Source organism: Canis lupus, chromosome 10 (genome assembly GCF_003254725.2).
Source record: "Canis lupus dingo isolate Sandy chromosome 10, ASM325472v2, whole genome shotgun sequence".
In the NCBI taxonomy this organism is placed as follows: Eukaryota; Metazoa; Chordata; class Mammalia; order Carnivora; family Canidae; genus Canis; species Canis lupus.
In genome coordinates this window covers 20,265,826-20,290,609 of record NC_064252.1, presented here as the reverse complement: position 1 = coordinate 20,290,609, position 24,784 = coordinate 20,265,826, and the positions used below count along the sequence as shown (strand labels likewise).

The 24,784-nt window shown below is 55.3% G+C and overlaps 1 protein-coding gene across 1 annotated transcript in view; it reads right to left on the bottom strand.

Annotated features, from left to right (window-relative positions):
- Nucleotides 1-24,162, bottom strand: part of CERK (ceramide kinase) — a 41,635-nt gene extending 17,473 nt beyond the window's left edge. Inside the window, exons 1-4 of the mRNA XM_025456265.3 lie at nucleotides 24,010-24,162; nucleotides 6,293-6,406; nucleotides 5,820-5,942; nucleotides 817-942 (exon numbers count right to left, since the gene is read on the bottom strand). Of these exons, the coding sequence (XP_025312050.1) occupies nucleotides 817-942; nucleotides 5,820-5,942; nucleotides 6,293-6,406; nucleotides 24,010-24,142 (496 nt within the window). The 5' untranslated portion in view covers nucleotides 24,143-24,162. The remainder of the gene's footprint in view (nucleotides 1-816; nucleotides 943-5,819; nucleotides 5,943-6,292; nucleotides 6,407-24,009) is intronic.
- Between the last annotated feature and the right edge of the window lie 622 nt (nucleotides 24,163-24,784).

The window sequence follows — 24,784 nt, the reverse complement described above, 5'->3', positions numbered from 1 at the left end:
TCGTGTCCCCATGTTTCCTGTCAGCAGATGTTCACGCAGCTCCAGCATTTGCTGTTACAAAACATGGAGTGCGCATCTGTGTGCGCCTGTGCACCGAGTGCTGTCCCAGGAAGAGCGAGAAACCCAGCATGTGGGGCAAACCCTCCCATTTTTAAGGTTCTTTGTCCATGCTGCCAGCGGCCCTTCAGTACGTGTGCACAGGCCTCAGGGCACAGGGTCGGGGTGGGGGGGGACACTGTCTCCACGTCCAGCTTCTAGAGTCTGTACTAAAAGCCTGGTGCCACAAACAGGGTGCCCCATTATGTTTCTTCAAGCATCGCCTATGGGTGAAATTATTTCCAAGTCTCATGAATTGCTTGTATTTCTTCTGGCCAGAATTTTCTGTCCATGAGCTTTACCCTTTCATCTTCCTAGTGTATCTCTTGAGTGCTTTTTATGTTAAGACCAGGCTACGAAAATACACACTCGTTATTCTGTGTCGTTCTCATTCTCGTATATAAAACGACATGTTTCAGGACACCTGGGTGACTCCGCGGTTGAGCATCTGCCTTCGGCCCAGGGCGTGATCCTGGGCTCCCGGGTTCGAGTCCCGCATCGGGCTCCCTGCATGGAGCCTGCTTCTCCCTCTGCCTGTGTCTCTGCCTCTCTGTGTCTCTCATGAATAAATAAAATCTTAAAAAACAAATAATAAAAAATAAAATGACACATTTCACTTTGCTTAAAATAATCTTGTAAGACGAAAGTCTTGTCCAGTGACCACACTTGAATCATTCTCAAATTTAATCCCATATATTTAACAGAGAATTTATACATTACCGATTATTTCGGTGGTGATGGAGGCTAGCGTAAACAACGGGGCCACTTTCCTCTCATATATCCGCTTGCCTTGTCCTTTCCCGCCAAATGGGTTAATAAACACCAGTAGATGCTTTGGTCTCGATGCTACGAAACAACAACAACGTGTAAGTCACAGTGGATGCAACAAATACTCAACATGAAGGACCATGTTACTGAACAAAACCAAACCGCTGTGGTTTGAGAACTCTACATGGTATCACCCGGTAAAAAGTGTGTTTCAGTTACGGAACGGTGCTAAGGAGCTTCCTAGTCGATGGAGAGGGAAGCGACAGCCTGTGTGAACGGGCAGGAGCTTTGTGTATCTACCAGCGGCTGCATGAGCAGCCCCAGGCTTACGATACTGCCTGAGATGGATGCTGGCTCCCGAGGAAGCATCCTACGAATGTGACTCTGGAAGGTGGGAACAGCCTCGCCTTCCTCGATTGAAGGAACATGAATCTGCAGAGAACAGGAAGAGACAGACAGGCACAGCCAGAGGCCGACACGGGGATGGATGGAGAGACAGATGGACCGTGAAATGCGGACAGACCCCAGCCCCCAGTTCAGTTCCCTGCAGAGAACTCCTATGTTCCTATGTTCTCATCACACCTATGTTCTTATAGTAACTCCTACATTTCTGTTGAGGCCACTTCAAATTGATTCTGATACTCAAAAAAAAAAAAAAAAAAAAAAAAAAACTTTTAAGGAACAAATTAATAAAAGTAGCAAGAAAGTATACACCCAAGAACGCTGAAAACCTAAATCCAGGCAAAATCCTGCATGTGGAAGTTCACAGCAGTGCCATTCACGACAGCCCCAGAGAGAAAGCACCCTGAATATCTGGAGGCTGATGCAGCAGATGTGGTCTAGCTACGTGATGGAATATTATTCGGCAATAAAAAAGCACAAAGTACTGGTGTACTAACCAACGTGCATCCATCTCAAAGCTTAAAAGCGCTCCTCGAAGGGGCCGCGGTGCCGTGATTCCATCCACGTGGTTGGTGGCTGTCCCTGCACTGACAGGAAGGATCCGGAGAAAAGTCTCCAGGGGGTTGGGCGACACAGCTGTGCGGGTGTATGTCCAGCACCACTGATTTCAACTCACGATCTGTCCAGCCCACCGCACGGGAGTTCTAGCTCAGAACTCTCTAGCTCATGAGGTGCCTGTGAGGTGTTTAAAGGTGAAGCACCCCATGGGACGCCTGGGTGGCTCAGCGGTTGGGCATCTGCCTTCGGCTCAGGGCGTGATCCTGGGATCCAGGATCGGGTCCACGTCGGGTTCCCCGCAGGGAGCCTGCTTCTCCCTTAGCCTGTGTCTCTGCTTCTCTCTCTCTCTGTCTCTCATGAATAAATAAATAAAATCTTAAAAAAAAAAAAAGGTGAAGGACCCCACATCTGGGACTTACTCTGAAACTCAGCAAAGAGCACAATTAAAAAACGGATAGAGACACAGATGCTGACAAAGCAGAGGCCGCAAACCATCAACCGCTGCAGAATCTAGGCGGTGGGAATGTGTGCTTCTGGTACAGTTCTTGCAATTTTTCTGTATGCTTAAAAACCTTCATAATAAAATGCTGAGGGGAAGGTACAGCAGAGAAAATCAACAAAGCTGAAAGCTGGTTCTTTGAAAAGATTCATAAAATTGACAATTCCCTCATAAAGCTGCTACAGACCAAGGGAGAGAAGACAAATCACTAATTATCAGGAATGAGAAAGGGGACAGGACTCCAGAGTCTGCACATATTACAAGGAAAGTGAAAGGACTTCTTAAAAATGAATTTGTAAACTTGGATGAATGAACAGATTTTCTCAAAAAATACAATTTACCAAAGCTGGCTGAAGCAACAGGAAATCTGAGTTCTCTAATACTTAATGAAGAAACCAAAGTCATTGATGAAAACCTCACAAAGACTTGCCTCCAGGGATTTAAGGAAAACCACAGCCCCGATACCATACAAACGCTTCCACAGAACAGAAGGAAGGAGCACCTCTTAGCTCCCACACGGGGCCAGGAACACCTGATAGCAGAACCAGACAAGGACGCTGCCAGAGACTCACGCATGGCCCTATTTCTCCCCTGAGCCAAGGCGCAGAAATCCCGAACAAAGAATCAGCAGTCAACTCCAGAAATACGTAAAAAGAGTTGACAGGTCATGCCCAAGTGGGTTCCATGGGAATACAACGGCTTTTACACAAGAGAAACCAATGTTCTTAACACATTAACTCAAAAAGAAGACAATCACACCAGTGCCTTGAGAGATGCAAAAAGCATTTGTCAAATTCAACAATCAGCCATGCTTTGAGAAAAAAACAAAGTCTAGAAAGCTAGGAATTAGAAAAGATCTTCCCTAATATGTTTTTTTCCTCATTTTAAAATTTTTATTCATTTCTATTTTTTAAGTAATCTCTCCGCCCAGCGTGGGGCTTGAACTCCAATCTTAAGATCAAGAGACCTGCTCTGCCAGCTGTCCCCTTAATATGTTTTTTTAATCTATTAAAAACCCAAGAAATACCATTCTTGACAGTGAAATGTTGGAAATCGCCCCCTGAGAGCAGGACTGAGACGACCTTCCCTGCTGGGACCCACTCAGGGGAGAAGTGTCAAGAAAGAAAAAGAAGATGCGTGAAACAGGAGTGTCATTATTCCCAGGTGATATGATTCTCTCAAAGAAAATCCAGAAGAATCATCAATCCATTGAAATGAATAAGTGAATTTAGCAAAGTCATTGGATGCTGAGTGAAATTCAATCCAAGTTCTACACAGAAGCAGTAAGTGAAGATCAACATAGCGGCCTTGCAGAGCAGCCGGGAAAGGACTGTCCTTCCCATGGACAGCAGGGGGTTGAGCAGGAACCTCTATTCAAATAACCCTTGACCCCTCACCCTACACTACGCACAAAAAACAACTCCGGATGGACTGAGGGTCTAAATGTGAAAGGTAAAACAAAGTTTTGAGGAGAAAATATCTTTATGGCCCTGGAGTAGACAAAGATGTCAAATAGGACCCAAATTAAACTAGAGGGAAAAAGAGAAACAGAACTACACTGAAGTCAAGGATGTCTGTTCATCAGCAGACACCGAGAGTCAAAAGGCAAACCACAGAACGAGAGAAGTTACCCGCAATTTGTAAATCCAATAAAAGATCTGGATCCATAATATGCAAAGAATATCTATGTAACATTAAGACAGACAACCCAACAGAAAAATGGACAGAAGACTTGAACAGGCTCCTTACAAAAGAGGATTTCCAAATGGCCATAAACATAGGAACGTATTTCTCAGCTTCAGTTGCCATCAGGGAAATGCAAATTAACAGGGCAAGACTACTAACACCCATCAGGACAGCTACAACTTGTAGGGTGTGAGCAAGATGTGGGGCAACCAGGACTCTGCTACCCTGCTGGTGGGAGTGCTGCTGGCACTGCCGGTTTGGAGGACAGTCTGACGGCGCCTACGAGGTTGAATGCACGCAGGCCACGTGCCCCAGCCAGTCTACTCCCACGCACACAGCCAAGAGAACAAGCATGCGTCCAGCACAAGGCATGTACCAGAATGTTCAGAATGGCACTGTGTGTAACAGCCCGCAGCAGGGAGCTGTCCCAATGACCGTGAACAGCAACGCGGACACACCCACGTCGCGGGTGGAGGACCATGCCACCAACAGGACGGGCGGCCGACACCAAACGCCGTGACATGGATAAGCTCCACAACCACAACGTTGGGCCAAAAAGCCAGACACGGGAGCTTCTGTGGTATAATCGCATCAGTACGAAGCACAAAAGGAAGCACCAGTTGTTCAGGAGCCAGGCAGCGATCACCCCGCGGGCAGAGGACTGCAGGGCCCGGCGATGTTCTGTTTCTGGATGTGGATGCTGGTCACTCAGGAGCCCCCAGTGTGTGACTGCTCCCGGGGCTGCCCGCTCGGGATTGGGGCGCTTGCCTGGGTCTATGCTACTTGGCACAGGCATTAAACAGACAACACTGAGTTCAAACTACAGAGCAGTTAGGTGGAAAGTAAACCTCCACGATTTAACGGGGGGCAGGTTCAGAGCCGGAATCTAAAGACACAAATTCTCAAGGCAGTGACCAGAGGATGGGGTGGGGCCGAGGGCTGGGGGCAGGAAAGGAGCAGGTGAGGACGAGGAGGAGGCCGAGAGATGAAGGCAGTCTCCTGGGCAGACTCGCACAGAAGGCGGGAGGGACACGCGGGACAGAGCGCCCACGGTGCGCCAGGCGAGGTGATGTCGGCAGCCACGCACTGGGCAGGTAAGGAGTGTCGTGTCCCACGGGATGAGGTGGTGAAACACAGAAGCACCTGTCCTGCCGCCCAAACAAGACGCAGAGGTGAGCCTTCTGGAGCGAGGACGCGTCTCAGAGCTGGTGTCTGGGCAATACTGCCTTCAAATAAGTTATAATGCACTTTTTTGATCCAGATGCCAAATTAATTGAAAAAGACCAAAAACCACCCCCCTCGCATGCTGTTTCCATACTATGGTTAAAGCTTGTGCTGAATTGACCCGATTATGTTTTGAGATTATAACCGAAGAGTGCGAAACAGGATTCCAGACACAGACCATCTCCCACAGAGTGGCAGAGACTCCCGTTACCCAGCAACCCGTCCGCACCTCAGAGGTGGGGGCTCACCCCAGACGTGTGGAGGCGCGCCCCCTGGTTCCCTGGCTTGCTCCCCATGTTCACCTGAATTACAGGTGTCACCATCCCTGCTTCCCAGAAATAGAAACCAAGGCTCAGCAGCCAAGGGACCTGGGCCTGGTCTCGCAGCCCCAAGACACCCCGCCCAGGAGGCCACGGAGGGGGCAGCACACTCTGCTAGGCTGGTCCTCTAACCCGTACGTTGGTCAAGTTTTAAAAGTCACATGGATTTACGCTGCACTTGGTTACAGGCAGCTGTGCAGAAGGTGGGAGAAACAGCAAAGGCCAAAGCACACACGCTTCCCGGGAGCACAGACACATGCACATACTGAGCTTGTCCAGCAGCTCCTGCAGGGTCTGCAGCCACAGGTGACACAGCGGCTCCTCAGCACAGCAGAAGGTCACCTGCGCCCACTTCCAGCGGTGGCGTCGGGCTCTCTTCACACAGTGCACTGCAGAGACAGACCGGGCGGCAGGTCAGGGCACAGTCCGCACCCCGCACCCCTCCCGCCTCCTGCTGACCCAGGGACTTCCCAGGCATTAGGAGAAAGACCTATTTCTCAGTTCTTTTAACCAATGTTTAAAAAAACAAAACAAAAAACAAAGTAAGAAACCAGATGATCGAAACATCAGCTAAAAGTAGATCCTGGAAAAAAAATCATAGAAGGCAGTTTCTAAAAAATTTAAAAAAACAAAAAAAAGGAAAGAAACACTGAGCTTGTCAAACAGGTGATGAAAAGGTCGCCTTTCACTCAAATCTTTGTGAGATGAGTGAAGACAGGGAGGGATTTTGCGCCTTCACCTGTGAAAGCGAAGGGCTTCTCCATCTTTTGCCATTTCCCGCTACCGTAGTGCTTCCCACGAGTGTCCGTCTCTTCCACGGTGATAATCTCTGAGATAGGCACCGAGCAGGCATCTGTAAAGACCACGTCACATGCGTCACATGCACTTCACAGAGGCCACATGAACACAGGAAGTACATTCTACGACGCTGGGACCGGTCTGCATTAATATTCTCCTTAGGAATCCAAAAGTAAAAAAAATAAATAAATAAATAAAGCAACCATTCGTAGTTTAAAAATGCAGAACTAAATGAATTTGGAAACTCCGTGTTATCGGAAGATGGGCTGTTTTATCCCACAGTCCCCAACCTCAGAGACTGCCAACCTCTCAAATGACCCGCTCAGCTGACTCCTCAGGCCAGCTATTGTGCTAAGTTTGGGGGAAGGTGTTCAAGACGCAGCGTCTGTCCTCAGTCTGCCTCGGGGATCCAAGCGGGAAGGAAGCACACGGCGCATCCCGGACGAGCAGGACCCAGGGCTGCCAGGTGTGCTCCCCACCGAGGCGGAGGCCAGGGGTGGCCAGGGGCTCTGGAAAGGCCTGGGGGGTCCGGACAGATGTGGGAGGTAAAGGCCTGCAAGGGCCTGGGGGAGGATGGTGGTCCATGTTGCGCACTGCAGGGAAACCCAGGAGGAGGCCGCCCCGTGGAGCTGCTGTGCTTGTACCCGGCTGGGGGTGGGAGCTGGCAGGTGGTAACTAAACCCGGAGCCTGGGGGGCAGGGAGCGAGACCCAGGACATCGAGCCCCCCCCTGCACCGGCTGCCTCCCGGAAGCGCATCTGCGAACTGCCGTTAGGATTTACGATCTATTTTTACACAGAAGAGCGTTATAATTTGTGGTTTAGTCCCAAGTTGGCTATAAGACCTGCAATGGGGCCGAAGCGCTCTATTTTTGTAGCAGCTCATGGAAGACTCCTGCTGTGGCATTTCAGCAACTCCATTTCTTCGTCGTTTTGAAGTCACTGCCTGCGGAGGCCAAGTTCTAAGACGGGGAAGGAAGCATGCCGATGGCCCTGGCCTTAACGGGCCTCGATGGGCCGGGAGGGTGGTCCCGCCGGGCCAGATGTGGCCAGGTCAGGGGAAGAGAGCCTTTTGCAGAGGAACCAGAAGTGGGCCTCGGAGGGCGGCGTGGGCTCTGATGCACCAGGCGTCTGTGGCCAGGGTGGCTCAGGGCCCTGCTGTTGGGCACCCTGCCCTCAGCCAAGCCTCTCACCGCGGCCTCCCTCCTGGGCGCCTGTCCTCTCGCTCCCTCCTGAGCACCCATCTTCTCCCTCCCTCCTGGGCGCCCATCTACCCGCCCCCCCCCCCAACCCCACTGCTGCCAGCCCCGCAGGCTCCCTGCCACCAGCTCCCATCCCACAGCCTCCTCAATCCCGGGGTGCTGGCCTGCCTCCTTTGAGCCCCCCCAAGTCCACACCAATGTATCCTGGCACCCCTCCTCCCCCTGGCCCAGCCTCCTGCAGGAGGAGCCAGGTGTCTGTCCGCCTGGGTGGCAGGCCAGGCTCACCGCAGGGATGGTTCAGGAGCGCGGTGGGAGGAGTCAGGGATCCACCACTTACGATCAAACACTCACAGGGAGATCTCGGAGATCTCAGACGGCGGAGAATAGGCGTCAGGATCCCCCAGGCCCCCGGGGGGTCACTACCACACTTGGGCCTGCCTGATGAGAAACAGTGGAGACGATATTACAATAACTAGGAGGGCTGCGCTTCTCAGGACTCACACGGTGCGGCTTAAGAAACCGTGTAAGAGGTGAAGACAACAGTCACACCTGACTCACAGGATAACCCACCTGAGAGACAGTCTGCACGTTAATAATTCCTACCCGTGCTAGCTGGCCTGACAGCCTCCAAACCGAAGGGGGACACGTGAGATGTCCCGATGCCACCCCCGCCTGCTGTGCCAGTGCCCGAGCGCCCCCGGGTGGTCCCCTGAATCCGTTTCATCGCACACAGCCGTGAGGGGACTAGGCCTCTGGAACCCCTGCAGCCTCCGCTCACTCGGGTACTCCCCGGGCACCGGACCCCATCCCCGCCGCGGACCCAGTCCCGCCTGCCCACACCTTCCGGGGGAAACTGTCACAGAGGAAGCACATCGAGCTGATGTCGGGGTGACAGTGCAGGGCTGGACGCGGTGGGGATGGGCTCAGGGTCAGGGCAGGGACTGGAGTGGGGCCAGATGCTGCTCAGAAGGTGTCCTGGCCGAGAAGCAGGAGCCCAGGGAAGGACCGGGATGGAAGGCCGGGACGGAGGGACGGAGGGACGGAGGGACGCGGGCCCGGGGAAGCCTCCACCGGTGAGCGGGAGCTCAGAGGCTCTGGGCGGAGGGAGGCCTGGTCTGCCTCAGTCTGCCCCTGGGTAACTGAAATGTAGGGGACAGGACGGGACGAGGGACAAGACACAGGGAGGGGCTCTGGGGCGAACCTCTGCGGCTCCCACTCCCTTCAGCCTACACCAGCCCTCGCTGGTCCTCGGGTGAGACAAGACCAGCGTGTGCAAGCAGGACGTACTATTCCACACGCGCATCACTTCCCACGGAGCACGTATGCGGGAAGACACAGAACCGGCCTCTCCCAAGAGGGACAGAGATCGGCAGGGAGGGGAAAACCCCTCTCCCTGAGGACTGGCAGGAACAGAGTGCAGGGCCCGGCCTGGGGCTGCCCCTTGCAGGAGCACAGGAAGCAGGGCTTGCTGGATGGGGACGCGGAGGGGGCTCAGCTGGCCGGGGGTGGGGAAGCACCTGAGCCACTGGCTGAGCCTGCATTTCACGACCATGCATGCGGATGATGGTGTCACGCTAACACGGATCTCAGGAAGTTACCTAAGTTCGGGGGTCAGAGAGGTCCTCCCCTCTGTCCCCCTCATCTGCGCTCAGTGGAGGACCAGCCTCCAGGGCCCGGGCACTCATTTCCTCTTCGGTTCACTGCACATGTGCAGCTCATGAGCAGGAGGCCCTCTTCCTCCAAACTCCCATCTCTAGGAGGCAAAGAGCTCCACCGAGAACGAGGAGACGCCCGCAAGGCCCACAGGACACAGAGCGTCCCCCACTTCCCCCAGTCTGCTCCGAGGGGGGCCCGGGGGGAATCACAGCGGCCCCGTGCGGGCAGCCTCCACCTGCTGGACACGCTGAGCATTAGCCCTGGACCGGGAAACAGAGGGATGCCTTGCAAAGAGTTAACGGTGGGGACCAGGTGGGGGGCACATTCACTTCTACCCGAGATTAGCCTAGCGTCTCTAGAGTTTGCCTGCATTTTGCCTCGTCTCGCACTACACAAGAGGCTAGAACAAAAAAGAACCGTCTGTAAAAGAGCAGGTGGTGAGAAGAGAAGTCAGAGGTCCTGCCTTGAGCAAAGGTCACTTCCAGGCCGGAGCGGACCTGGCTGGCGGCCAAGTCGTTGGTAGCAACACACCCCGGCGGGACCAGCCAGGCAAGGGCGTGGGGGCCCAGGGCTCAGGCTGGCCCACCCTCCAGCCCAGCCGCCCCCCAGCCCCCCATCAGGGGCATAGTCCTGCCTGACCCGGGCCTGTGACGCCCCGAGCACCCCTCGGGTAGACTCACCCCCGATCTTACTCCTCATCACCGCATCCTTCGAGCTGATCGCGGCCCCAGAGCAGTGGCCCAGGCTCACGGGAGTCACCTCTCACCTTATAAAAGTAACCGCCTGACACCTCCTCCTGAAAGCTCTCTAGGGAAGCAGGCTTCTGGGATCGGCAGGTACCCCCACGGACACGACGAGGCTGGAAGCCACAAAGCTTCCTGCGCCCAGGGCCTTCAGGCACCTCTCCTGCTGCGGCCGTCCGGCCACTGCTGGATCTGAGCAGCACCCGGGGCTCCCTCACAAATGCCCAGGGCACCCCCAACATTGCAGGCGTTGGCCAGGGTCTCCTGGGGGCACCGGCCCCAGTAGAGAACCACCGCTCTGGGGCATCACTTAGCGACCTGTTGTTTAAACAGAAAACACAGAAGGAAACTAAGGCCACTCCTGGGGGTGCGGAGGAAAGGCAGGCCCCCCCAGTACCCTCCCACATCGGAGACCCCCAGGTCCCAGGTACACGTGTGCCTGTCCCACGGGTGCCTCATGCCCAACCTGCTAAATCCAAACCCAGGGGACCCCTGGGTGGCTCAGTGGTTTTGCACCTGCTATCAGCCCAGGGCGTGACCCCGGGGTCCCGGGATCGAGTCCCACGTCAGGCTCCCCACAGGGAGCCTGTTTCTCCCTCTGCCTATATCTCTGCCTCTCTCTTCTGTGTCTCTCATGAATAAATAATATCTTTTTTTTTTTGGATTTTATTTATTTATTGAGACACACAGAGAGAGAGAGAGAGAGAGAGAGAGAGAGAGGCAGAGACACAGGCAGAGGGAGAAGCAGGCTCCACGCAGGGAACCCAACGTGGGACTCGATCCCAGGTCTCCAGGATCACACCCCGGGCCGCAGTCGGCACCAAACCGCTGCGCCACCGGGGCTGCCCGAATAAATAAAATCTTAAAAAAAAAAATCCAAACCCATCCTTTCTAGTGTGCTGCCCCTTTCCAGAGACATCCTTCCCTGCAGCATCTGCCCACCATCCTCCCAGGAGCCCTGCCTGACTTCTTCCCTCCACCCCCAGCCCGACCCCACCCCCCACCGTGCACCCCTCGTCCCTCCCCCTCTCCCAGTGCACGCAGAGGCAAATGTGTCACAATCTTTCGTGGCCTCTCCCACTGTGCTGGGAGGTGCCTGGATGGTGCTGGGACACCCTGCTGCTCACCACACAGGTTGGCAACACCCCAGGCTGGGGGGCAGCTTCGGAGCCCTTCCCACCACCCACCTCCCGGCAAAGCATTGCAGGAGCCTGGGGTGCGGGCCCCAGAGCGCTGTCCCCGCTCCCCCCGCGGCCTTCCCGTCTCATCCCCGTGCCCTGCACGACCGCCCTCATACAGCAAACACTCTAAACGTCTGTTTGAGTAAATAAGCACAGATGCCCCCAACGGAACTTCAAGATTTTCATCCCAAGTTCAGCCAAATTCTAAAACAGCCTTGTAGAGATTCACGATGTCACTGGTACCGTTTACAAAGCCTCTCTACGATGCTGAACCACTACGCTAAAATGACCTTTCTATTGGTGATTCTAAGAACTCCTGAGACGGTGGTGACGCCACCCCTGAAACAGGACGGAAGTTGTGACCTAACCCGGCTGCTGGGGCCACAGCCACCCTGAGAGGGGAGCGCTGGAAAGCCAGCATGTCCCAGCTCAGGGAGCCCTGCCTTGAATGGGGTGCATGGGGGGGTCCTCCGGACAAGATGAGAGAGGACGACGAAGCATCACACATCCCGATGCCACCTGACACCCTCTGAGCTGCCGCGTGCCGACAGATCGCTCTGCCCATTCTTCCCCGGCTCCTCGCTCGTGGGAACCCTCTCGGGGCTCTGGGTGTGGGTGTGTGTCTGTTGTGTGCTCACGTGTGTGCATGCAGAGCTGGGGGAGGGTCTGGGGGCCACTGCGCCCCACTGCGGGCTCCTGGAAGAGCGGGCCCCGCCACATGGTCACCTGCTCCTGCTCATCGCCCTGACCTCTGACCTCCACTGTCCACCTGCTCCCCACCCTGGGGGGCGCTGGGCTGCCACACAGACCCAAGACTTCTCCATAGGACACGCTGTGATTTTGGCCACCTGGTCCCACCAGCCCCGCTCTGTCCCCTCACCTCACTCCAGCTCCCCAGGCCCCCCGGCCTTGGCTGACCTCCTCGCTTCAGACGGTGACAGAATGTTCACAAAACCATCAAGAAATCTGACTCACTCGCGATGGCTTTGACCATAACTCGTATCAATATAATTTCCTGGGATCCCTGGGTGGCGCAGCGGTTTGGTGTCTCCCTTTGGCCCAGGGCGCGATCCTGGAGACCTGGGATCAAATCCCACGTCGGGCTCCCGGTGCATGGAGCCTGCTTCTCCCTCTGCCTGTGTCTCTGCCTATCTCTCTCTCTGTGTGTGTGACTATCATAAATAAATAAAAATTAAAAAATATATATACGTATAATTTCCTGTGTCCTCAAACTGAATTTCCCAAGAATATGTCACTACACAACCAGACAAAAAAAGTTTTAAACAAGGGACACGCTGTCCGGGCACGCTCCCCGGGAGCCGGGCACCTGCTGGGGACGCCGGAGCTCAGGGCCGCCACGCAGCAACTCAAAAGCCGGCATCTGAAAAGACGCCTACGACCTGCCGGGCGAGTCAGCGGAGCTGCGAGAACGTGCGTTCCCTCCCGGGCTTGGCCCAACCGACACCGGTCGGGCTTCGATATTTAAGAAAACCTTTCACCCCAAGGGCCCACAAACAGCGCACCGGGCGGCCCCACGCGCGTCGGGAGGCCGCGCCGGCTGGCTCCGGGCTCACCTTCACCTGGTGGCTCCCCCGGCCATGCCCTCGGGGACACGCAGCCCTCCCTCTGGCTGCTCTTTCTCTTCACCTGGCTACGGTTTCCACGACTCCTGGTCTTGAAAAGGCCTGACTTGGAATCCAGCGCAGAAATACGGTGTCACCCCCTTCCCAGGCACCGAAGCCCAGAGAACAGCTGTTCAGGCCCAGCTGGCCATCAACACAGACCCGGGAGACGCGCTGCTCGGATGGACGACACTCCCGCCGTGGATCGGCACGGTCATGTCCAGGGTCAGGTACGGGCAAGGGAGGGCCCAAGTGCAAGAAGGGCCGCCTGCGTTCAAAGGGGACGCCGGGGCGGTGTGGTGGCAGGTCATGGCACCGAGACGATCGCCGCGGGCCGGGGGCGAACAGACAGCAGGACAACGGGGCCGGGGGAGAGCACAGGGTGGGAGGACACCCAGGTCGGCGGTGAGCCTTTCTTCCTTTCCTTCCCCTGCCCGCGACAGGAACCTGCCTCCCGTCCTGGCGCTGTCACCATGCGGGCAACACGTCTAGCTTAGGGCAACGGAGTTGAAGCTTAGAATTGAAATTTTAAGGAGTGTCCACGTTTGCGATGCTGTAAAAACTAAGCAAATGCAAAGTAAAGAAAAATACAGAAGAGGCACATTTTCAACCAAATTGGAAAAAGAAAACCATACATTTTCAATACTCGATATTTTTATTTTACACCGTTAAACATTTTATAAACTGATCTCAAATGCGACACTCACTCTGACCGCTCCTCTCCCCTGATGATAAATTCCACCATGTGTCCAATGCACTATGGATCCCAAAGTAGTGCGGAATGAATTTATCAGGTGCTGCCGGGGACGTGCAGCCCCTACATGACCTGCTGGCGTGTAAAGGAAGTTCTAGCCACAGTCACATGGAGCCCACTGCCACCCCTCAGACACACTAGCAAACACCCACGTGCATACTGCACATCCCACCAGACACACACACAACACCAGGCACACACACACCACATACACCCCCACATACACATGCGTACCCGCTACCTGCCTCACCCAGGGTCTCCTCCTTCCCAGCCTCCTCCTCAGCACACGGGCCCCCTCTGTGATCACAGTGTGCACACACACACATGCACACACGTCGTCATTTTTCTGCCTCCCTGCTAGGTCCCAGCTCCCTGAGGACGGCTCTGCCTGTGGTGTCCAGGGCCGCCTGTGTATCCTCAGGGGGCCCCACGTGCTCACACCGTGTAAAGCTGATGCGCTGGCTCTATGCTGGGAGTGTGGTGAGAGCAGCAAGCCTGGCCCTGGTGAGTGCAGGTCTGTGCTACATCTACATCTGATTGTACATGCGTACAATCCTCACGACAACTCCAGGGTAAGTAGGATCCTCGCTGTACAGACGGACTCAACAGGAGACTTCACACATCTCCAATCTCTGGGAAGTCAGAGACCTCACCCAGGCCACCGACAGTGAGCAGCAGGCCCAGGACCAGCTCTGGCCCATCGACCAAAACATACTCCTCTCAGGCGTCCCCGTTCTGCCTGCACCTGGTCCCGAAGGGCCCACCTCAATGCCAGGGCCCGAGACAGGCCACGGGCAGTGCGCAGGAACAGCCACAAACCATACAGCAAACTGTGTGCACTTGCACGCGTATCTTTAATTTTGAAGGACTTCCACTTTCATTTGTATGGATCTCCTTATAAATACTATAGCAGGGCAGGTCATTTTGTTAGGTTTTGCTCATTTTATAAATAATTCTTAGAATGTGGCTCACATGAGCCAGAAGGCGCTGGCTGCCCCAGCCTCACCCACTCTGCCCATCAGACCTCAGACGGACGGAGACACACCTCTGTGTGTTTAAGCTCATCATGACGTCTTCTAATAACAATAAAGCAATCCATTTTAAGGGTCACTGGTACTGGTTCAAACATTACAACTGAGAAACATGTTCTCATATAACAAAGTCCTTTCTAAAAATGGAATGAAATGTTGCCGCCAAATCTCAGCTCAAAGTTTAAGCGCTTTGCTGACAACAGGTACAGCTCCCTGTGCTTCCCTTCATGAGGAGGGTGATTTGTGTTGAGAGGCAGTTAACCCTCCAGCAAAGGTGAGGACCAAATGTCCACCACATCCCAGGAAAGTCACAGGTGATGCCAGTGAGACCACCAGCTCTGCAGCTATCTGGACACACCCACCCAGGGGCAATGGCAAGGGCCATGCCTTCTGTTGTCTCCCTTGTTGGGTCTGTTCTGTATGCCCTGCCCTCAGTCCCCATCATGACCTGCTCAGGTGAATTCCCTTCACAATCATGACTCAGTTGAGAAACAGTGTCTGCTGTCAATCAGCTTTACCGCTCCCAGTTCCGGGATGACCCTGAGTGCACACATGGGCCACGCATCCAAGGGGAGAGGGACTTCCTATGTGTCATGAGGGTGGCACGTGTGTGTGAGTATACACACACACACACACACACACACACACAAATGGGGTGGCATCAAGATAGTCGGAGCATGCCCCTCTCCAAGGCTCCCCCGCAGACACCCAGGAGGCCTGACACTGGACCAGAACAAAAGCAAGTTCACAATCAAGGGCACGGCTCTGTTCCACGACACTGTGTCATATACCAGGGCCCTGTGCAGGAAGGAGCAGATGGGACAGGCCAGGAGTGGGCCACAACACAATGGTGTGGCCTGACATGCTAGGTCAAAGTCTGAGCCTTCTGTGTGCTCAGGAGGCAGGTGATGGTGAGAAAAAAAGACAACAGAGATTTAAAAACATGATTCAACCATATGTAATCTAAACTTACTTCAAATCTAACAATGGAACAAGTAGAGAGTAAAAGGATGAAAAAGACATGTCACACAAACATTAATCAAAAGAAAGCAGGAGTTGGGGCACCTGGGTGGCTCAGCTGGTTAAAAGTCCAATTCTTGATTTCAGCTCAGGTCATAATCTCAGGGTCATGAGATCAAGCTCCACATCAGGCTCTGCACGCAGCTCAGAGTCTACTGGAGACTCTTTCTCTCCTTCTCCTTCTGCCCCTCCCCCTCCACTCATGCATGTGTGTGCTCTCTCTCTGAAAGCAAACATGCAAGAAAGCAACCAAGCAAGCAGGCTGGCAGGAGTGGCTTGTTAACAGATAATGTAGACCTCAGAACAAAGAAAACTACCACAGAGATGGATATTACATAATGAAAAAGCATCAACTCCAAATGAAGAGATAGCAATCCTGAACATGTATGCATCAAACAACAGAGCAGGAAAATACATAAAGCCAAAATTTATTTTTTTTAAAGATTTTATTTATTTATTCATGAGACACACAGAGAGAGAGGCAGAGACACAGGTAGAGAGAGGAGAAGCAGGCTCCCTGCACGGAGCCCGATGCGGGACTCGATCCCAGGACTCCAGGATCACACCCTGGGCCAAAGGCAGACGCTCAACCACTGAGCCACCCAGGCGTCCCTAAAGCCAAAATTTATACAACTACAAGGCAAGGCAAAATAGAGAAGTCCACAATTATAGTTGGAGACTTCAACAATCAATAGAACAGCTAGACAGATCAGCAAGGATATTAAGAACCAACACGATCATCAACCAACAGGAGCCATCACATTTCTCCGACAACAGCAGAATACACACTCTACCGGGTGCCTATGGAACATACACCACCACAGGCCACATCACTCCAATGCATTCCTCTTATTATTAAGTTACTTCACGCTTTGGGGGATGTAGGCAGATTTGTGTGAAAACTGGTCAGAGAGAAAGGAACTGGTCCAATTCTGATGCCTGAGCCCAATCTGCAAATGGATATGCTCTTCCTCAGAGGGAACGTGAGCTTTCTGCTTACACACCAGTGCATGATGGGACCAGAACCCAAATGGGTGTGTTTCCTAAATTGCAGTATTGTTTTTTCCAGATGACCAGATTTGTTTGCTTGCCTGTTTTGAAGGTCAAAATATTTTTAGTCATCTGGATTAGCTGCTTTTACAATACATCACATGGTTATTCCCTCTCTACAAATGATGATTTAGAGCAGGGTCAGCAAGCTGCAGGCCAAATCCAGCCAGCTGTCTGCTTTTATAAATAAAGTTTTATTGGCACACAGCCACATGAGTTCATTTATATACTGCCTGTAGCTGCTTTTGTGCTAAAACAGCAGAGCTGAAGAATTGTGACCCACAAAGCCTAAAACATTTGTTATCAAGCCCTTTAAGAAAATGTTTGCGGGCATGTTTTAGAGTAACAAAACTTAACCTTGAATGACCTCAGAAAAATTACAATTTTTCTGAGCATGTTCGGCTACTGCTAAATCAGGGAATCTGATAATAATGGTGGCAAGCGCCTGAGGAGACGCCACAGGAGTGTCTGCTGTTTTACGACATCTGCTAAGACCAGGCTGTGTGCCTCTTCCTACAGGGGCGCTTACCCAAATCTGGAGATTCTATTCTTTTCTGAAAAAGGTAGATAGGATTGCCATTTATTCCCTGTGGCGATACACTGAGATTCCTCTCTACCCGAGCGTGCAGGTCATAGCTTTATGTCATCTGCCTGCATTACTTGTGGTTTCAGAACAGGGCACAAACAGGACTTCTGCAGCGTATACCAGGTGGGCATTTGGCATGTGGCACTTTAGGGTTTGAGGTGTTACCCTTCAGGATTGTGGAGAATTTGTTGGCTTTGTACAATTTCTTCCGCTTCCTAATTACTCCCCGTGGTTTCAAACCCACTCCCCTTTCAGAGAAAAGCAAGGGTGTTTAACAGCAAAAACCCAGCAAGAGATTCCTGGGAGCCCCTCTCCCACCTCTCCCTGCAGGGGCTGTGGGAGCACAATGCCCGCAGGCCCTCTCCCCTGCTGCTTGGCCAGGGGGTGTGGGGGGCTCCTAGAGAAAGGGATGAACTGACACTGGATTCTGCTCTCCCAAGAGAATGCAGGGTAGAGAAGACAAAAACATTCTAAAATTTAATTTAAGGGCAGCCTGGGTGGCTCAGCAGTTTAGCGCCGCCTGCAGCCCAGGGCCTGATCCTGGAGACCCGGGATCGAGTCCCACATCTGGCTCCCTGCCTGGAGCCTGCTTCTCCCTCTGCCTGCGTCTCTCCCTCCCTCCTTCTGTGTTTCTCATGAATAAATAAATCTTAAAAAAAAATTTAATTTCAAAAGCAAAACTCACAACGTAAAGCACAGAGCAATAACTAGCAGAGAAGTGCAAACAGAGCCATACAAAACGCAAAAGACAAAGTCTGCTGAAGGGCAAAGTACTAGCAGGGCTGGGCCTGGAAGGAGGGTAGGATTCGAACCCGGGAACAGGAGAGTCTGGCACAGAAGCGGGGCTGAATCGGAAGGTGGCAGGTCGGGCAGGTACCATGGGGCCAGCTCAGGGAGGCGGAGTGCAAGCCAGGCACCCGCAACAGGACGCCCCCGGGGCAGCGAGTGGCGCCTGCAGAACTCTCCAGCAGAGCATCAGTACAGCTGCGCCCAGCGCTGCCCGCTCAGGCCCCTTCCTTAGAGGGGTTCAAGGTGCTTCCCAGACTTCTGACCCCACCACCTGGGGTTCAAGCATCACAGGAGCCTTCTAATGAGGTGACACAGTGGGCAAGAAAGATGCAAAGGAGAGGCCGGGGCGGGAGGCGGCAAGAGGCATCTGAAGCCGCGTGCAGAGAAAGAGAAGCACGGGCCGTGGGAACGGGCGAGAGGAGGCGGGGGACGCAGTGGGGCAGCAGCGTGACCCCCCGGCCCGGAGCCGGGCGCGGAAGCTGCAGGGCGGCTCGAGTCGGAGATGCTGGCCGCCTCCGGCGGGGGATCAGACGTCACTGCAAACTTGGAACCAGACCTCAGGAGCAGGTCCAGGCAGAGCAAGCATTAAGTCCACACGGGCCGGTCATGCTGACCGTGAAGTCCACGTAAGACCGTAGGGAGCCCGCCTTCCGCAGGCCCGACCTGCTCGTTCACGAAGCAGCACACCCAAGCACAAAGCAACCACATCCCGTAAGAAAGTCCATGTGCACAAGCCTGTGCTGTCGGAGAAGAAAGAGAAATCGGGAGAGAAGCAAGCAAACACCATCTGCGGTGCCGGAACAAACACCAGCAAACGAACCTTCTGAACTAAGACAGTTCCTCAAGTACTAGTGTTTTCCCTGAGATTAAGGATCAGATATGAGATGGTGAGTCAAATAATAGATCCTTTTTTAAAAACAGTTTCAAAATATTCCCAGATTAATTTCCCAAAGCAGCAAAGCAGCTCGCACACCCATCGCAAGCTGCTCTGCAATTTATGCTGCTTGGTTTCAGCATCTACCCAGCCGCTCGTCACCCACCCTTGAATCCTGTTCTTCTGTGAACGGCCTGTACGTATTCTGTGCAATGGATCTTTTAAATCAAAAAAATTTTTTTGAGAGAGAGAGAGAGAGCCTGCACACAAGAGGAGGAGAGAGGGGCAGAGGGAGAGAAAGAGAGAATCTTAATCAGGTTCTGTAGCCAGTGGTGCAGAGCCTGATGAGGCAGGCCATCCCAGGACCCCGAGGTGACCTGAGCTGATATCAAGGGCCTGAGGCTCAGCTAACAGCGCCACCCAGGTGCCCCTAGATCAATTTTTATCTGTTTAAAATGTTTTTGTAATTTTAACCCTTTAACTGTCATATTTGTTGCAAATCATTCTCATTTTTTTAAAATTATAGTCTTACCAAAAAATTGTTAAGATTTTTATTTATTGGGCAGCCTGGGTGGCTCAGCAATTTAGTGCCGCCTTTGGCCCAGGGCCTGATCCTGGAGACCAGGGATCGAGTCCCACGTCGGGCTCCCTGCATGGAGCCTGCTTCTCCCTCTGCCTGTGTCTCTGCCTCTCTCTCTCTGTGTCTTTCATGAATAAATAAATAAAATCTTTAAAAAAAAAAAGATTTTTATTGAAATAATCTAGATTTTTCTTTTATTCCTTGATTCCATCCTGGTTAGTGAGGTCTTCCCACATTCCAAAATTATAAATTGTCCCCTGTTTTCTTGTACTAATTTATTCTTACATGAAAATCTTCAGGGTAGCCCGAGTGGCTCAGCAGTTTAGTGCCGCCTTCGGCCCAGGGCCTGATCCTGGAGTCTTGGGATCGAGTCCCACGTCAGGCTCCCGACATGGAGCCTGCTTCTCCCTCCTCCTGTGTCTCTGCCTCTCTCTGTGTCTCTGTGTCTCTCATGAATAAATAAAATCTTAAAAAAAAAAAAAAAAAGAAAAGAAAATCTTCAACCCATCCAATTCTGATTTTGAGGAACTTTTATATCATGAATGACTAAAAAGGGCATTTGTCATATCATGTCACAAAATACTGCACAACCAAGAAAAATCATGTCTTAAGACATGCGCTTTCCTATGCCAGCTTTTGACTCCTAAACATCATCCAAGAGAAAGAAAAGCATATGCCTCCCCCCCAAGGACTTGTACACACGTGATCAGCATCCTTATTCACACAGCCAAACACTGGAAATGTTCTCCAAGTCCATCAAGTGAATGGATAAACACACTGGTTTTCTCATACAATGCACTATTACTCCGTGACGAGGAAGAACCAACCACAGATACACAATGAATCGCAAAAAGATTGAGACAAAGAAGGCAGAGACAAGGGCACATGCTGCATGATTGCACTTACAGGAAATCCTATTAGAGGTCAAATCCATCCCTGTTGGTGGAGCATGAGGAAGGTTCTGGGCTGACCCGAACGTCCTATATCTTGATGGGGTGATGCTTAGGTGCATAGATTTCTCAAAACTCCCCAAACTATACCCTTAAAATGTGTGCATTTTGCTGTATACAAATCATACCTCAATAAAGCTGACCTTTTTTTTTTTTTTAAGATTTTATTTGGGATGCCTGGGTGGCTCAGTGGTTGAGCATCTGCCTTTGGCTCAGGTCATGACCCCGGGGTCTCGGGATCGAGTCCTACATTGGGCTCCCCTCAGGAATCTGCTTCTCCCTCTCCCTGTGTCTCTGCCTCTGTGTGTCTCTCATGAATAAATAGATAAAATCTTTAAAAAAAAAAAACAAACAGATTTTATCTATCTGTTTGAGAGTGAGCCCGTGCTGAAGGGAGGGGCAGAGGGGAAGGCACAGGCAGGCTCCCTGCTCGCTGAGCAAGGGGATGAGATGCCAGAGGAGATGAGATCGGGCTTGATCTCAGGACCTGGGATCATGACCTGAGCCAACGTCAGACGTTAAAGCTGTTTTTAAAAAGGCACGTTTCAAGTGAGTAAATAGTACCGTGGAAAACATTCTGCAGTATGTTTCCCTAGCTTTTCTTTCATGTGTGTTTACATAGACAAAAACACCACATGGTATTCACTGCTAAAGGGTGAGACACAGGGTGATTTCTATGTGCCTGCTTTTCTGTGTTTTCTAGATTTTAAATGTCCTGTATGTTTTGCTTGGCACTGCACAGACAGTATCAGAGATACCCCTCATAAACACAGCAGCGCCCCGGCCAAGCAGCTCAGCACCAGGCCTGGGGCATTGGGGGTGGGGGGCTGCTGGAAGGAAGGGGAGGGTGGAGGCTGGGCAGCGGTGACCACCGCCTCCCCCAGACCCAGACACACACACGCACACACAAGCACAATCCTGCCACCCCGACCCTAACAGAAGGCCTTCAGAGTCTGAGGATGTAACCCAGACACAGCTACAGCTCGTTTCAAGTTCAGCTAGCCCGACCCACTCTGGCCCAGGACGCCTCTGCCGGGTTTCCTGTTTTCAGTGGGCCTCACTTCCGACCAGGCTGGCACCCAGGCGCACCCGCTCTCACAGCATCCTCGGGCAGGGCGGCCCTCTCGGGGACCAGAAGACTCTGCCCCTCCCAATTCCTGGTCCCAGCTTGGCCCTGCAGCCCTGAGCCACATTCCCGGCACGGTGACCCACAGGGGAAAGAGCACGTGCCTGGATTAAAAACATAGCTCCCTGGTGCGTGTCTCTTGCCTCTGTGAGCAATCAGTTCACGGTTTCCAGGTCTTGCATCTGGAAACAGAGGAGTGACGTTCTCGAGCTGAGAGAGTCAGATGCAATAACCTGGGTGGCCGCACCCCACCCAGTGCACACGGCGGCCCTGGCCCGGCTCCCTTCTCTGACCTCCGGTGACAGGCACACGCGATGCATGCCTTCCCCATCTGTCCCTGGGGAGCTAATTGAACGAAATGTCAGCAGCCCTGGCCTCTCTGGGGAGGGAACCAAGCCCTTGGCATACCCGCCAGGAAGCTCCGGATGAGCCTGCACCAAAGAGCCTGCACCAAGGAGCCTGCGAGGTGGTTTGCAAAAGCAAAACCACCACCATCTCAGGAAGGGGACTGGCAGCCGAGGCAACAAGCAGGAGCAGGAGCAGGAGCAGGAGCAGGAGCAAGCAGACCAAAGCAGGCACTGCCACCACGCAGCGCCCAGAGCCCGATGACTGGAAACCATTAGTGGCCTGCGGAGGGTGCCCACCCGAAAGCAGGCAGGGAGGGACTTCCCACTGGGCAGCCCACAGGAGTGGGGTGTGTCCAGGGTTCAAGCGGTGCTGAGGCCCTCGGGAGGCCACACTGCCAATGGCTGGCTTGGGACCCACCAAGCTCGCCTTTAGACCACGGGGGACGCGGTTACTTAAACTTTCTCCGTAGCTGGGTCGCCCTGGCTGTAAGGTATGGGAACAGCGGCTCCGCAGGGGTCGTGTGTGAACATGACACAGAATAGCAGCGTGATGGCTGCACAGAAGTGCCCCATCCTTGAGCCCAGAGATTTACAGAACAGCTCAACGCCCTTGGGGCCAGGCCAGACACCACTCACTGCAGCAGGAGAGGACAAGAAGGAGGAGGGGGACCCTGGTGGGTGGTGCCAGGAGGCCCAGGGGGAGGTCTGAGGCAAGGCATTTCTCCCAAAGGGACCTCAGCAAGATCACACAGGAGGAAACTCTCAGACACGCAGCTGCGGGTAGGCTCTCCTGGGACACTGCTTCTGGTGACCCCAAAGCAGGAAACCAAGCGTTGGTCCTGGGCTCCCGGCTTCCCTTGACCTTGGCCCCGCCTCCGTTTCAGCTCTGCCCACCCCTCCTCCAACCCGCTGAGCCTCACAACCTCAGCATCAGGAAGCTGTGCCCCAACTGTCCCCAAAGCGTTTAAAAGGCATCCCAAACTCTGCCCAGGAGTGACTCCTGTCCTCTGCAACAGCCACCCCCAATAATTAAAACTGTAAATCCCTGCGTTGCCCACTGTGACTTCAGCAGACGGCAAGCCTGGTGGTAGTGACCCTCACTCTCTTCAAGCAGACCCGGGGCGGGGCTGGCAGCCTCCCTACTGCACTTCCTTGCACCTCCTCTGCTCACTCTCCAGGGATCCTGCAGGAGAGCTGAGCTGGATAAAGCCCTCAGGGGCTGCGAGGACTCCCGGAGAAGTCCCACCCCAGCCGCCTGCCCTGGGATGCCCCTGGCCCCACTTCCTCTCCCCCCACCTCCTGGCCGGTCCGAGGGCTCTCGCCGTCCTACCCCCTGCACCATCTCTCTCCCGTGTGCGCGGGTTCCTCCAGGTGCCCCGTCAGATGCACCCACCTAAGGGGGCTTTCGGCTCCACCCCGCCGCGGTGTCCGCAGACCCACAAGCCTCTGCACCGCGCCCCTCTGCCTCCCTTCCAGGGAAAAGCATCCACCGTGGCAGGGGCTTTGCCACGTGCGCCCAGCCCTCCCCACCGGCGTCTGTAGAAACTTGCACGGGACGAAGGAACCAAGCGGCGCCCGCCGCCCGCCCCCGCCCCCGCGCCCGCGCCCGCACCCGGCGGGGCTGCTCCCCGCCGCCCGCCCCCCGCCCCCGGCCCCGCGCCCGGCCCGGCCCGGCTGCTCCCCGCTCCCCGCTCCCCGCGGCCAGCGCCGCCCTCCGTAGTCCTCCCTCCTCCTCCCCAGCAGCAAGCGGCATCGCCTTCCTCGGCCTGGGCCACCCGCGGCCAGCTGCGCAGGGAGCCCCTCCCCGGACAAAGGGGTCCCTCGGGCCGGGCGTGTCCCGCCGCTTTTACCCAGATGACACCTCTCGGAGTCGGGAGGGCCTCGACCCGCGCCCCCGGGCCACCCCACGCGGCGCCCCGCCCGCCCTCGGCTCTGGCCCCCGCGTCGGAAGCGCGTCGGAGCTCGGCTCAACCGCTCCGTGCAACCTCGCCCCGTGCCCCGTGTCGTCGGAAGGGGTCCTTGGGGGGCCGCCCGCCAGGGGACCGTCCGCGGCGCCCCGCCTCGCCCCTGCGCCCGGCCCCGGCCCCCGCCCCCCCGGGCCTCCCCCCCCGGGGCCTCCCCCCGGGCCTCCCCCCGGCCCCACGCTCACCCGCGCCGGGCGCCCCGGCTCCGGGCCCCGGGCTCGGCCACCAGCGCAGCAGCGCCCGCGCGGGGTCGAGGCTCACGGCGCAGCGCCGCCGCTTCACCCACAGCTCGGAGCGCAGCGGCTCCGCCGCCCCCATCCCGCCGGCGCCCGCCCGCCCGCCCGCACCGCCTGCTCGGCCGCGGGGCCACGCCGAGGGGCGCGGGACCGTTAGGGCCCCCGGAGCGGGCGGCGGCGGCGGCGGCGGAGGAGGAGGAGGAGGCGCGGGGCGGGCGGGGCGGGCGGGGCGCGCGGGTGGGCGGCGCTGCGTCACCCCGTACGCTGGGCGGCCGCGGGGCACCGGGAGGGGGGCGGCGCGGGGGGCGGGGAGGGGAGGGGAGGGGAGGGGACCCGGGGAGGGGGGCCGGCGCGGGGCTGAGGGGGTGCGGGGCAGCGGGGCGAGGACTAGACCCCGAGCGGGGGGGGGGGACAGGGGGAGGGGAGGGGCGAGGAGGGGGGCGGGGAGGGGAGGGGAGGGGAGGGGACCCGGGGGGGGGGGGCCGGCACGGGGCTGAGGGGGTGCGGGGCAGCGGGGCGAGGACTAGACCCCGAGCGGGGGTGGGGGGGACGGGGGGACAGGGGGAGGGGAGGGGCGAGGAGGGGGGCGGCGCGGGGGGCGGGGAGGGGAGGGGAGGGGACCCGGGGGGGGGCCGGCACGGGGCTGAGGGGGTGCGGGGCAGCGGGGCGAGGACTAGACCCCGAGCGGGGGTGGGGGGGACGGGGGGACAGGGGGAGGGGAGGG